The following is a 13,728-nucleotide window of genomic DNA, read 5'->3' on the forward strand; positions in this document are numbered from 1 at the left end:
GGGTTACATTAGAAACAAAGGCTAAGCTCCGAAGTGCATAAGCAATGCCAGGTAGAAACTAGAAGGAGCTTAGGATTTCAGGGGGTGAAGGTTTCAGTGGCCTGCAAAGCAACTCTTTCCTCCTGAAGCCTTGCAGAGTCAGAATAAATTATGCAAAGCAAATGTAGTTTACTGCATTAGGAATCCTCTGTATTTTACTGTACACAGCTGCAGTAATGTTTGATTGTGAAGCAGTTTATAAATCTGCAAATAAAATTGCTATACTTGCATAATCTTTACAAGGGACAGCATTCACTTTGTCATAGTATTATTTATTTAGCTCTGGGAGGGTGAAGGACATCTATAAAGCCATTCCATTTCACCAACAGGTAAAAAAATACATACATCTGGATGTGCTCTTATTCTCCAGAAGAAGTGGAGCAGTGGTTTTCTATGCAAGTGAAACCAGCACACTTCTCCAAACTTTGGTTTGGAGAAGACCTTCAGGAGTTTCAAAGTGGACAGAGGACATGCATTTCAAGCCCCGAATTCTTCTCCAGTTTGAATTAAAATGCAAATCAGATACTAGTTCCTTCCTCTTGCCCCTTCCATTCAGTGCAATGGAGAAACATTACTTAACTACTTGAGCATAATTGAGAGGGTGGAGGAACCCAAAACAAAAAATCTGAAGACAGAAGAGGAAGACCATTCTTCCTTGGTTAACTTCATAGGTGGACTTCCCCTCACCAATTTTGCCCATGCTGCCTCTGAATTTGTACTAGGGAAACATTTTTCTGTTTCACTGAATGGGAGCAGGGTTGAAGGAAGGCTGAGAGGAAAGAAATTCTGACAATTCTTTGAAAGTTTTCCCTCTCAAACTCCTGGAGATTTTCAGTCCTCCCTTGGAGAATATTCAGTGAAATGACTGTGGCGATCACACAGGGTTCCCGGACGTTTGACGATCTATTGATCCCTGCGCCACCACTGTGCTCGCTTCCCCGCTGCCACCAACCCGTTACTCTCGGGTACACACTGAGTCCAGTCAGTTATTAAATCAAATAAACAAGTTTATTTTGTAAGCATTAACAAATATGGTTTCTCAGTTAATTTTCTTGTCAGTTTCTTAATCTTACTTTTTTCCAGCCTATACCTTTCTAATACCTTCTAACTGATTATCCCAACTGTATAACTGACTCCTCTTAACTGATTCTCTCACGTTCTCACATCAAACTAGCCCAACCCACACACTTATCCTCCCTCTCCCTTCTCTAACTCTCAACTGACTTCTTAACAACTCTAACACCAACTCTAACTTCTCCCCTTGGGTTCCTATAGGTTAGTCATTTTACAATTAGTTAACCCTTTCCTTATGAACCCAGTATGATGTCACACACCTAGGAGGGCAAACGCCACAATGACCTTCCTTATTTTGCCACCCACAAAGTAAGTGGAGAATTTGAGGGAGAGCTATTTTCTCAGTTCTAGATTTTTAAAGACAGTGAGAGCCTCAGTTGGGCTCAGGAGGAAAAAAAATAGTTTTCTTATCCTGGAAGAGCTTGGATGATTTCCAAGTTCATCCAAGGTAGGCTTGGGAGATCTTGCCCATCTATGCTCTGTGCCTTTCTTGAAGATATGCTTCCTAGGACTAGTAGATTTCTGGATCCAACTTAGTTCATTTCCCATACTTACTCAGAAGTTCAGTTGCATCCAGTATTGCTATCTGTTCTTTAGAACATGGTTACCCTTAAAGGAATTATTGGCAAACATTTGTAAATGTCAAGTCTCAAGGATGTTCTACTAGTTGAAAGGGGTAAAGATTTTAAAAGCTATTGATTTCTGCAGCACCCTCCAAAGACTTTCCTTCTTAGCTCAGGCTGAAAGTGAAATACATTTTGTTCTAGCACCAGGAAACTCCAAACTGAGTTTATTGGACTATCTTTCCAAATAAAATTGTCTGCCTGTGCTTTATTATTAGCATCGACATACCTGCCAATCTCAGTGTACAGATCTATAGAAGGGTCACCAAAAAAGCTTATGTTGTCACTCAGTTAAACAACTTTGCTGTATCTCAGGTACGACATGCGAGGGAATGAAAAGGTCATCTCAGACAGGGGTCTCAACCCACCCAGCTTCTACAGCCTGCAGCACTTCAACCCACCAAGTCAAGGTTGGAGATTTTGTTGCTGGACTGCAGCTCCCATTATCTCCAGCCACCTAGCCAATGAAATGGGATTATGGGAGTTGTCCCAACTGAGCCCTCATGGCAAGAATGGGGAACCTGCAGCCCTTCAGATATTCCTGGACTCCAGCCCCCATCTGCCCCAGCCAACATCAGGGGTGATGGGTGCAAGACTCCAACCACCGTTGAGGGTTGCCAGTTCCTCAGTGGTTGACTCAGTTCCTTCCACTCTGATTGGCTTCATTTAGCCCAAAGAGTAACAAGACTCAGTGGCTAAAAAGCTTACATCTTGGCAGATTTTGCCCATCACACAAATACAGTGGTGGAGGAAGGGGGTGGGGGGTACAGTCTGCCCCGGATGTCATCATGGAGGGGTGTGTGACAAAATGAGTTTTTAAAAAATTGGGCTCATGAAATTTTTTGGAGTGACATGGTGGCTTAGGCACCTGCAAGTTTCGCGCTGCAATGTGGGATTTGTGTCTGCCTACTGCCTCTCCCTCAGACGCCCTACAGCTGAGGGGGAGGCGGCAGAGAGGCTCCAAGCATTGGAGAGGTTCGCCCCACCCCCATGGGTGGCTCGACACACCCCTGGCTGCAGGACACGCCCATGCACCAGTCACTCCAGCGGCTAGCTACGCTGCTGCACACATATGCATATGAAGGGGCAAGAAAGATAAAAATGGGATTTTTTTGTGTGGGACTAATTTCTAAATCCTGCTATTTGTCCTTTGCAATAATGTCTTCAACATGAAATAGTCTCTAGCAAGATCCCCAAAGAAACATTTCAACAAATAGTCAGGTAAGAAGATAGGGCTCCACACGTGAGGAGATATTGTGTTATGGGTTTTTTGAACAAAGATTTGCCAAGCTGCGACTTTTCCACATGTGCAGCCCTCCTGAGGCAGGCTTTTCAGCGAGGGACAATGCAGAGCTGATAGGGCCGAGGGAAGTTGCCTATGCTGCTCAACACAGGTGTGAGATCGATGTCCTTGGGGTCAATGATGGACTTCAGAGTGAAGTTCTGTAATATGGTGGTCAAGAACAAGAAGATCTCCATACGGGCCAGACCTTCCCCCGCACATATCCGCTTCCCTGCAAAGGAAACCCAAAGTGTAAGATGCACAACAACCACTTTGGCTGTTACGGAGAAAATAGCAATCATGGCAAAGGAGCAAAGGTGCTGCTCCAGAACAGCTCCTGGGAGAGTCTCTCTTTCCACCATTTCTTTTGCCTCAGCTGGCCACAGGAAAGGTGCAAGGAGTTCTGATGGACCCAGAAGCCTCTGCCCCTCTCTCACAAACTGGGAGCCCTTCCAGTTTAGGCTGCAGGAGGAAGGAGGTTCCCCCTCATTGCCCCGACACCAGCCGATTAGGGAGACGGAAAAGACCTGAGCTGGCCAAGACTGCAGCCAACTGAGGAAGCAGAGATCTTACCTGCTGAGAAAGGCATGAAATAGTCGCTCTTCCTGAAGGTGCCATCTTTGTGCAAGAAATGTCCCGGGTCAAATTCTTTGGGGTTTGGAAATTCTTTGCTGTCATGTAGCACAGATGTCAGACTTGGATATATGGTAGTGCCCTGCAGAGAGTGCAAAGAAATGGGCTGGATGGCCATGACACCCAACAAAAGCATAAAATTGACACTCACAAAGGAATGGTGTGGGAAGACACTAACAGGAAGGAAGGTTCTTTGTTGATACAGAGAAGAATGGGGCAGCTTCAGAAGGCAATAGGGTGTTTAAAATGAAGTCCAGGCTTCAAGATGCCCAGCTACACTTTAGGAGTTGGGCTAAACTACTTCCCTTGCTTGTACATACGAAGAGAAGAAAAGCTCTGCTGGATCAGTCCAGTGGCCCCATCTGGTCCAGCATCCTGTGTTCATGGTGTCCAACCAAACGCCCATGGGAAGCCCTTAAACATAATCTAAACAAGACAGCACTCTCAATTCCTGTGGTTTCCACCCTCTGGTATTCAGAAGCATGCTGCCTCTCACCATGGAGGTAGAATATAGCCATCATGGCTAGCAGCCTCCTATTACTACTTAGAGCCTTGAAAAGAGCTGACCTTTGGAATGACATATTGTCTGAACGGTGTGTCTTTGAGTACTGCATGAGGGACGCTCAGTGGGAGGAGAGAGATGAACCTCTGGATCTCATGGATGACAGCATCTGTGTAAGGCATTTCCCCACGATCTGCCATGCAAGGACTTCGTGATCGGCCAATAACTCGGTCAATTTCTTCATGCACTTTCTCTGTAATGGGAAGAATGAGGTTTAACACCACTGCAGGAAATATCATAGAAGCAATTGAAATTCCATGGGAGTGCCTGCCAGCCCCTGCACATTTTTGGAGTTTTCAATGTTTTCTGATGCCAACTTTCTATTGACTCATCACATTAACTCAGACAAATTATTGTAGCTCACCTTCAGTAATCCATCTGTAAACAGGGAAACATAGTATAACTGCAATTATTTATATATTAATTCAATTTCTATCCAAAAGGAGCCCAGAGGGACAAAAGCCTCCTCTTTAGGGAAGTTTTAGGAGCAAGTGATGGTCCAGCTTAGAGGGATTCCTATTGGAGGCACTGTCCTGCAGTGATTCTGATCCTACCTGAGGGCCTTTTGACCCCTGGCCCTTGTGGTTGTGCCTTTGTGGGCTACCCTTCAGACTGGCACAGAAAGTTCAGCTGTGCAGGATGTGATGCCTTTGTCTAAAGGATCTGCACTGGCTGCCACTATACTACTAGGCCAAATTCAAGTTGTTACTGTTTGTATATAAAATCCTGGGGTTTGCAATAAGGTCAGTTATAAGAGCTCATCCACATTTCTGTTTTTGCTGGGATTTCTAGGCATGGGTATGAGCATTTTGTCCACACACACATCCCCACTGTGGTCTCAAGGAAAGCCTTCTGTTTACTGCTGATGTCAGTCAGCGATGGTTAACATTCAGCAATGAACAGTGGGTTTTCCTGGGGAAAGTGGCAGAACAACAACCTCTTGGACCTGTGACACATAAATCTAGGAGAGAACAAGAATAATAAGTACTAATAAGGCATCAGTTTTACCTTGTATCTCTGGGTATTTGAGGAGGATCATGAACCCGTATCGCAGTGTGGTGCTGGTGGTCTCTGTTCCAGCCGCAAACAAGTCAACTGTGCTTATGGCCAAGTTTTCAATGGTGAAATGGGATGCACTATAACCTTTTTCCTGCAAAAACACACAACACAGTCAGTGGAGTCAACTCAATTGTTCAGAGTACAGCATAACAAGAATTTAGCAGCGCCACTGGGACCAGCTCCCTTCCCAAGACACATCTTATCTCAAGTCTTTTTATAGCTCGTTCCTCTAGACATTCCTTGCCCAGAGAGCTAATCATTAGAAAGAACTTCCCACTTACTGCAGGAACAGGTCAGCAATGGGAAATGAATCTACTCCAATGGGGTGTGGGCAGGAATCTCTTTCCTTGGCATTCCCCACAAGAAGCTGGATGGAAGTCTGCTGGTTGGGAAGCTTCAGGAGTGGCAGGAGAACCCACTTGGAGAGTTCTGTGAGTTTTCATGATTACCTGATCCATTTTCATAAGGAAGCAGTCGATAAAATCCCGAGGTGAGCTGGGGTCCAGAGTGGGCTTGTGCTCTTCAACCTCCTCCAAAACAAACTCTCTGAGTGCCAAGTTGTTTTTCAGCGGTTTGCGGTGGGGCCCAGGGATGCATTTCATCAAAGAAGGAAAGAGGTTGTAGAGCTAGAAGAAACACAAGAGACCCATTGGCACCAACCTCAGTCAGGGTTTGTCCACACTCGGGCTTCAGTATAACGTTGGCCACTGTTGCCTTGTGTGCATTTCAACTCTGTGGTCCACACACCAGCATTTTCACTGCCAATGCCTCGAAAATCTGTGTAGATGTTCCCCATCTGCATTACTGGGTGGTGCTTCATTGAGTGTACTGCATTGTATTATCTTCCCTTCCTCTCAGTTAGTGCTTTCCCACCCTCTGCCTAATGGTTGTAGAGGTCATAAGCAGATTTTTTGATTTTTTTATTTCTCCTATGAAATCAGGCCAGTGGCCCATCGTGCTGTCACAGTGGCTAACCAGTTACCCATGGCAAACCTGCAACTAGGACATTAACAGAAATATTAAGAGGCAGAGGCAGTATGGGTCATGAGAAGCCTGGAAGAAAGAATTTAAACAGCAGGAAAATTTAGACTTTGTGGGAAAGGGCCTTTAAAAAGATGGCACCTACCTGTCCCCAAGAAGAGCTAAAAACCTGAAAGTTTTCATTCATTAAGCTCATCATGGATAGGAACTTCTTGTCATTATAATCGTATCGTTTCCCAAAGACAATTGCACAAATGACATTGGAGAGAGCGCAACTGAGCGAGTAGGTTGGATCCAAGGGCTTCTCTGGAAGGATAACAAAAAAATAATTATACAACCCCACTACAGGTTTTAGGCAATGATCTAGTCTGGAATTTCTGAGCTGCCATTTCCTGGCTCCTGGCCTCAGTGGTCAGACAGGGAGCTGCCTTTCTCACAACAATGCTGGAGGCACGGGCATCTTCAGTGGCTATGAGTGGTTTCTTCCAAGGACTTTCCAAGGTGCTTTCCTCCAGCTTCAGCCAATATATCCTTAGATAGGAAAGAGTGACCACAGTGGTGCAGGCCTTGGTGAAGTCTAGACTAAAACTAGGGAATCTAAAGCACTTCAGATGCTGCTAGACTCTAACTTCTGGACCACTGATGACTGTTGGGGCTAAAAGCAGTTGGAATTCAACAATATCTGCAGAGCACTCTTGCAGTTGATAGAGAAGCAGCAGCTGGGCTTTAGTTGGAACTGGTCTGTGTCAGCATATTACACCCCTGCTGAAAGCTATGCATTGTTTGCCAGTACGTTGACAAGGTAAGTTCAGTGCATTACTGGTGTGTATGAAGCTCTCAGTGACCTAGGACCAGGTGACTTAAGGACCACCTTGTCCCATACACACTGCTCAGATCACTATGACCATCAGGAGAAGCCTTCCAAATTGCCACACACTCATCACATGTTTGTTTCATATCAATGCAGATATCTATTATATCTATTAAAACTTTGAGCACAATGGCACCTGTGTTTTGGAATGTGGTTGCTATTGAAACCAGCTAGAATTTTGGCATTTCATCACCTGATGAAAATGTTTGTATTTCACGTGTTTTTAGGCAATTTATTTGATTCAGTGTTGGCCACTAGTTCTGTGTTTTACGATTTTAAATTTTTTAATAATTTGCTTGTACCCACCATGATATTTCTTTATGAGTTGGTGGTTAATAATCTGTTGTAATGTACCCCAGAATCTGTTGTGATGTTTAAGGGGGTCTGCTTGATAAGCCTATGTCGATGAAGGGCAGTGGCTACCCACCCTGCGTCTCCTGGAACTTTTCTAGCAGGAACTGTGCTTCCTCCTGGATCCTCTCCTCAATACTTTTCTTTCCCATGCCAAAGTTGCGCAGGGTGGTAAGGGCAAAACGTCGGAGCTGCTTCCACATCTCCCCATTGCTGAATACAATTCCTGGAAAGCAGAAGAGGAAATGGGCATGAAGGAGATGGATGGACTGAAAGAGAGAGCAGAAGAAGCAGGTTGGAAGAGCAGGAGGCTCTTATTCTTGGCTCCAGACCACCTGGAGACTTGGTACTTTGGTGCCTCCTTATTCCATGAGCAGTAGCTGGCCAGTCTTCTGATACATGCCCTTACTGTAAAATATATGTGTATAATGTGCATAAAATCCTATGTTTGTGTGTGTTGTGTATGAAACGTAGTGGAGGTTTGCATTTGCAGAATGTCCATTTTTGCAGCTAAAGCTTAAAAAGAGGTTTCAATGTTTTGATATTTATGTTAACTGATAATTTATCTCTTGGAGCCTGGGTCTCTCTCTGAAGCTGCCAGTATAATGGAGAAGCAATAGTTCTTGGACTATATTAACCAGAAAGAACTTAAAGAAACTGGACTACATTGCTAGTTGTATAAGTGCAATGTGTTGATTTGTATTTATTTATTTTCTTGGTAACAAATTTAACGATAGCTTGCAGTAACTTTGAAACTCTTTCTTGGTGTGGAGAGCTTATTGATTCACAAAATCCAGGCCAGGGAATTCTGCTCACATAACTCTCACACTTACTGCCCACACCAGAATTGCCCCAGACCATTATTTTTAAAGGCTAGAGACTCATTCAATCCTGTTTTAATTTTTGGTGCTTCCTCTAAACCAGAGGCGGAGCTAGCTGCTCCGGCACCTGGAGTAGCCTGCGTGGGCAGGGGTAAGCACCCGTGGGTGTAAGGCGGCGCGTGGCGGCGGGGACCTTCCGGCGGGTGCCAGCGGCAACGCACATCCCAGGGGGGCGCCACCTGTGGCGATATCACTCCCCTCAGGGATTGCACCCAGGGCGGCCAGCACCCACCACACCTACCTTTCTCTGCTACTGCCCTAGATATTGCTTAAGTACTTTTATGAGATGGCTCATTTCTCTCTTAAATGGCAATGCCCAATATATAGCTCTGCTATTGCTACAGTCCAGTGGGAACATTAATTAGGAAAGTTTATCTCAAGATGCAATGACTTGTCTTTGCAACATTTTTTGCTTTATTTTCATGAATAGAGGGATTTTCCTGCGTCCCCCCCTCCACTGGTCAAACCACCATAAAATACCTAATCCCTTGTTGACATCATCAGCTAATGGCAGGCGTCCCCTGGCAGCAAATTCCTCTCCACGGTCGATCAGTGCTTCTTTCACTGCATCATAGCCATGCAGCACCACAACCCGTTCTGTTCCAAAATACATTGTGAACACAGAGCCATACTTCTCACTAAACTGGAAAAAAGATAGAGAAAGACACACATCTAGGTGGGTTTACGGGTTAGGAGAAAGTCGTAAAGCTGATGTAGAGCCTCGCTGCCCCCAGACTCACTATGGGCATCTGAACCACATGACTCTTAATAACATACAGAAGAGTTCTGCAGCTAGATCAGGCCAAAGGCCAACTAGTCCACGACTGTTATCACAGTGGTCAACACAGTTCTTCTGGGAAGCTCCAAATCAAGACCTGAGTGCAATAGCACGCTCCCCTCCTGCAGGTCCCTGGAACTGGTGGAGGTTCAGCATCATCGCTAGCAGCTATGGGTAGCTTTATCTTCAATGAACTTTGTCTGAACATTTCTTTGTCCCCCCTTTTCCTTAGGATGTCCCTATTTTCATTGGAAAAATGTTGGAGGGTATAGAGTTATCCGACCCCCTCTGAAGGCAATCCTGAATAGGGAAGTGTTTTTTTGTTTAATTTTTAATGTTTTATTATGTTTTTATATATGTTGGAAGCCGTCCAGAGTGGCTGGGGCAACCCAGTAAGTTGTGTGGGCTATAAAAAGTAAAATTATCATTATGGAATGGGATGTCCCTATTTTCATTGAAGAAATGTTGGAGGGTATGGCATTATGAGAGGGGGGGTAAAAGTGTTTCCCCATCCACTTTCTCTATATCGTGAATATAGTTATGTCCCCCTCACACTCATTTTTCTAAGGGAATTATTACAGTACCTTCCCACCGAGCACATTCTGGGGAAAATAAAGGAGCAGCTTTTCAAAATACAAGAAGACTATGAACTCCACACTGTCCAGCAGAGGCTAAAAATGTTCAGAGGGCAAAAATGCGCAAACCATCTATGTGTGGAGGGAGGATTGGACCCGCCCCCTGTCTCTAAAATAGTATGAAAATTGCACTATTGCTTTTTAAAGTTCGTTACTCAGAAGGGGGCTTTATGGCTTTTATTTTAAGCATAAGACAATAAAATGACAATAAAACAACCCCCTTTGTGGAGTTGTGGGACCTGCTCAAAGTCCACCTCTTTTCTGTGGAGCCTTTGGGACAAGTCCCTGCTCCCCATCCCTGCCGATGTAGCCAAGCGCAAGTCCATGCCACTGAAATCACAGCGATTCTGCTATTCTTTTCTTCTGGTCTGGATGCCTCCCCTCCCTCTTTTGCCTCTCCTCTGTCAAAGTGCAGAGTCTGTTGCCTTATACTCTGCAAATGTGCCCTGCACACAGATGGTACCATCTATAAATAAACAAACTGACAATGGATTTTCCCCTTCCAAAAGAGTCAGGTGGAAAGAGGCTTGCAAACAGGTAACGGTCATCAACAGACAGCTGTTGAAGAAGGTGCTCATCTTTGGCTTACCTCCTGGAGAACCTGGGCCAGGTTGTTGGTCTTCAGCTGCAGAGCGTTCCCTACGATGGGCAGTGGAGGTGGGCCAGGTGGCAGCTGCTTTGCATTCTCTGGCGTTCTGCTTCTGGCTGCAAGGAAAACAAGGCAAGAGATACATATGATCATCAAAATCGTCACTGTCCCTAGAGGCTCCATGGCACCAGCTAACAGTGACTGAAATGACTCTAGACGAATTAATTTGCTTTCCAGTTTTATATACTCTGAGGAGGTCACATAGACATGGACTTTCACCAATAGGAATTCTAGGTTTCTCTGAGTAAATGAGATTAGCCATTAAGTAGATAAGGTTGTATAATCAAGAAATGAACTCTGAACTTCAGTCTGTATTCTTTTTCTTCATTGATTAGTAAGGCAATGATAACGGCATTACTGAGCACAAGGTCTGCGATGTAAGACAACCAGGGGTTCAGGTTTTTTCCTGCCAAACATTGTAATGTAGCCTTGAGGCAAATGGTTCTGCTTCTAAGGTGCATTCAGGACCGGGTTCCTGCATGAGAGCTTCTTGTATACTATGAGTGCTTGGTTGGAGGTTTCTTGCACCTCAGATGCCCACAAATGTGAAATAAAATTGAAATAAAATTGAAGGCACGTCCATAATGGAACTCAGCCTTAACACAAATACATCCCTGTCTTGGCAGGGTGAGTAGCCTTGTGGCAAATGGTTCTGCTTTTAACGTTCCTGCAGGAGACCTTCTTCTACACTCTGAGTGCTTGGTTGGAAGCTTCTTGCACCTTAGATGCCCACAAATGTGACAAATTGTGTCAGAAGTGTAGAGAAAACTTGCATTGTTTTTTTTAAAAAAAACATCAAAGGTATGTATGCCAGACAGGTAAACAAAAAAAACAAAAAAAGCAAAAAAAGACAATAGATTTCATGGCTTGGAGCAACACACATTTAAAATAAATTACTGCAATTTTGGGCAAGTCTGGACTATTGGAACACACATATTTGAAATAAACTTGAAGGCAGGTCCATAATGGAGCTCAGCCTTAGCACAAATACATCGCTGTTAGGAGACCTTGCAGCTTTGGTGAAGTAAACTGAGAAGTTTATGTACAGTTTCTGGATTTCTACAGCTTTATTCATGCAGGAACAAAATTATCTTGGCAAGAACGATTTACAGGATGAGTAGAGATAAAAAGAGAGAGCAATAGCAGGCATCTTATCAGGAGAGAACAACAAAATGCTTTTACAGGTGGAGTTAACTTAGAAAAAGACTACGAGCAAATGCTGGCTTGTTGCTACACAAACAGTGCTCTTGTGTGGTTTAAAGTAATACATGCATTAGCTAGAGGTTCAGGAGAAGGAAGTTTATTTGCTTTCCCCCAACAACCCCATCTAGCACTACCCACTAATGTGGACAGGACACACCAAGATAGATTTTGGAGACATAAACCTGGAAGTGCTTTTGTATTGATAAGACACACTAATGTGCTCATCAATACAGTGACTCACATGTGCCCTAGTGCGGACAAAACCATGGTCACTAGTGTTGTGACGTGGGGTTTGTGATTTCAGCTCTCTTGACATAATATGCGGGAGACAGTTCTGTAGTAACACTTCTTTATTAAAGCAAACCAGACTGAGAACTGAGGAGGGGAGAGCTACATTTATAGGGACAGGGAACTAGCTAGAAGGGATACATTTTGGAGGGAACAATATCAGGCAATCACAGTCCTGCCTTTTGGAGGAAACCAATAAGACAGAGGATCCAAATACAGCAGCTTAAATGAACCAATAGTAGCTGTACCCTCTGGAACCAAAAGGCAGTTACTTTACCCTAATGCACATACAGACAATAATAATACAGATATAAAATCCTTTGACTCAATACACAACAACTAGTGTACATGGTGACACAGAACATTAACTTCTTGTTTTCATTTAGTCCAATTTTTCCATCCACATCTGGAAATCATATTTAGTACAAGAGGGGAGCATGCAGATGATGGAAGCCTGCCAAGTTATTTATTTAAAGTATTGAGCGGTCCCCTTTTAAGGGGTAGCTCCTAAAACAGGAGTGATCATATCCTCAAGCATTTCAAAAAAAGATGTCAAAAAGAAGAGAGTAAATATCCCGTTGTGTATATTAGCAGGCCTTTTTACACTGATTCACAGCTTAAACATATCCTGGAACAGGTTATAGACATCCATAAAATTATTGTCATTAGCGGGGATAATATCTCCCTTATACCAGTGTTAAATTCTCTTTCAAACTGACTTGTCAGTTCAGTTTGCATAAACTTATTTGAATTCGTGGTTCAGTTCATAAACCAAAGTGCACCAGGTGTTCTTGCCAACAACTGTTGCTGCTCTGTGTGTTTTGAGTCAATCTCCTGTCAGTGCAGATCACAGAAGTTCAGCCCATTCTAGCCACGGCTAGGACACTTTATGGCTGCTCTGCATAGAGAGGCCTACTCAGTTCACCAGAGTTCAGATTGCATAAACAGTTTCTTTGCCAGAGCAACTGGTGAGGCGGTAAAGCTTCTGCCTTACAAGCACATGGTCCCAGGTTCAAGACCCGTTATCTCTCGGTAGGGGCCTGAAGAGCCCTGTGACTCGGGATAAGCCAGCTTCTTACATCCCTGTGTCAGGGTAAGGCACCATGATCTGATTATTATAAACACAGTACACAGGACAGGGGTACCTCAGATTAAGTACACCTACACTATACTGAACAGAAATCGTGTGGCGGCGGCGAGAGGCCCCATTGGGTAAAGTGGTACCTCAGGTTAAGAACAGTTTCAGGTTAAGAACGGACCTCAAGAACGAATTAAGTTCTTAACCCGAGGTACCACTGTATATTGAATTCTTCCCTGCTTTGCACCATAAGGTCCCATGGCAGGTTACAGCAATCTAAAATATCAATATTAAGCAGTATGGTGTAGGTGTACTCTCATTTATACTCAAGAAAATCACCATTTTATAGTTCAAATTGGGAAAAATAAATGCAGTAAATGGACCAAAGGCTGCCATCAGAAGTATCAACAGAACTGCCGATTCACAACGCTGAGAAGAAATCAAATATTTTAATTTTTTTAGTTTCTTCTCCCGTTAGATTCACAAAATGTTTAGGGGTATGCGTATCCCTGCGTTCCTCCAGGAAAAGCACTGTACAGTGGTACCTTGGGTTACAGACGCTTCAGGTTACAGACTCTGCTAACCCAGAAATATTACCTCGGGTTAAGAAGTTTGCTTCAGGATGAGAACAGAAATCGTGCTCCGATGACCCGGCAACAGCAGGAGGCCCCATTAGCTAAAGTGATTCTTCAGGTTAGGAACAGTTTCAGGTTAAGAATGGACCTCCAGAACGAATTAAGT

At 44.0% G+C, this 13,728-nt stretch overlaps 1 protein-coding gene across 3 annotated transcripts; it reads right to left on the reverse strand.

The window, feature by feature from the left end:
- Positions 1 to 1,150: 1,150 nt before the first annotated feature.
- LOC128407585 (cytochrome P450 2C19-like) lies at positions 1,151 to 10,916 on the reverse strand. Of its 3 annotated transcripts, XR_008328837.1 has the most exons (10): positions 10,359 to 10,607; positions 8,837 to 8,999; positions 7,552 to 7,701; positions 6,399 to 6,559; positions 5,722 to 5,898; positions 5,222 to 5,363; positions 4,219 to 4,406; positions 3,592 to 3,733; positions 1,647 to 3,250; positions 1,151 to 1,598 (listed from the first exon to the last, which is right to left on the reverse strand). XR_008328837.1 is itself a non-coding variant. In XM_053376119.1 (9 exons), the coding sequence occupies exons 1-9, from the start codon at positions 10,539 to 10,541 to the stop codon at positions 3,069 to 3,071; spliced, it is 1,488 nt and encodes a 495-aa protein (XP_053232094.1). In that variant the 5' UTR covers positions 10,542 to 10,607; the 3' UTR covers positions 1,151 to 3,068. The 3 variants fall into 3 exon arrangements, 1 of the variants encoding a protein (XP_053232094.1); XR_008328838.1 differs by lacking the exon at positions 8,837 to 8,999 and having other exon boundaries at positions 10,359 to 10,916; XM_053376119.1 differs by having other exon boundaries at positions 1,151 to 3,250.
- Between the last annotated feature and the right edge of the window lie 2,812 nt (positions 10,917 to 13,728).

Source organism: Podarcis raffonei, chromosome 1, assembly GCF_027172205.1.
Source record: "Podarcis raffonei isolate rPodRaf1 chromosome 1, rPodRaf1.pri, whole genome shotgun sequence".
Taxonomy (NCBI): Eukaryota; Metazoa; Chordata; class Lepidosauria; order Squamata; family Lacertidae; genus Podarcis; species Podarcis raffonei.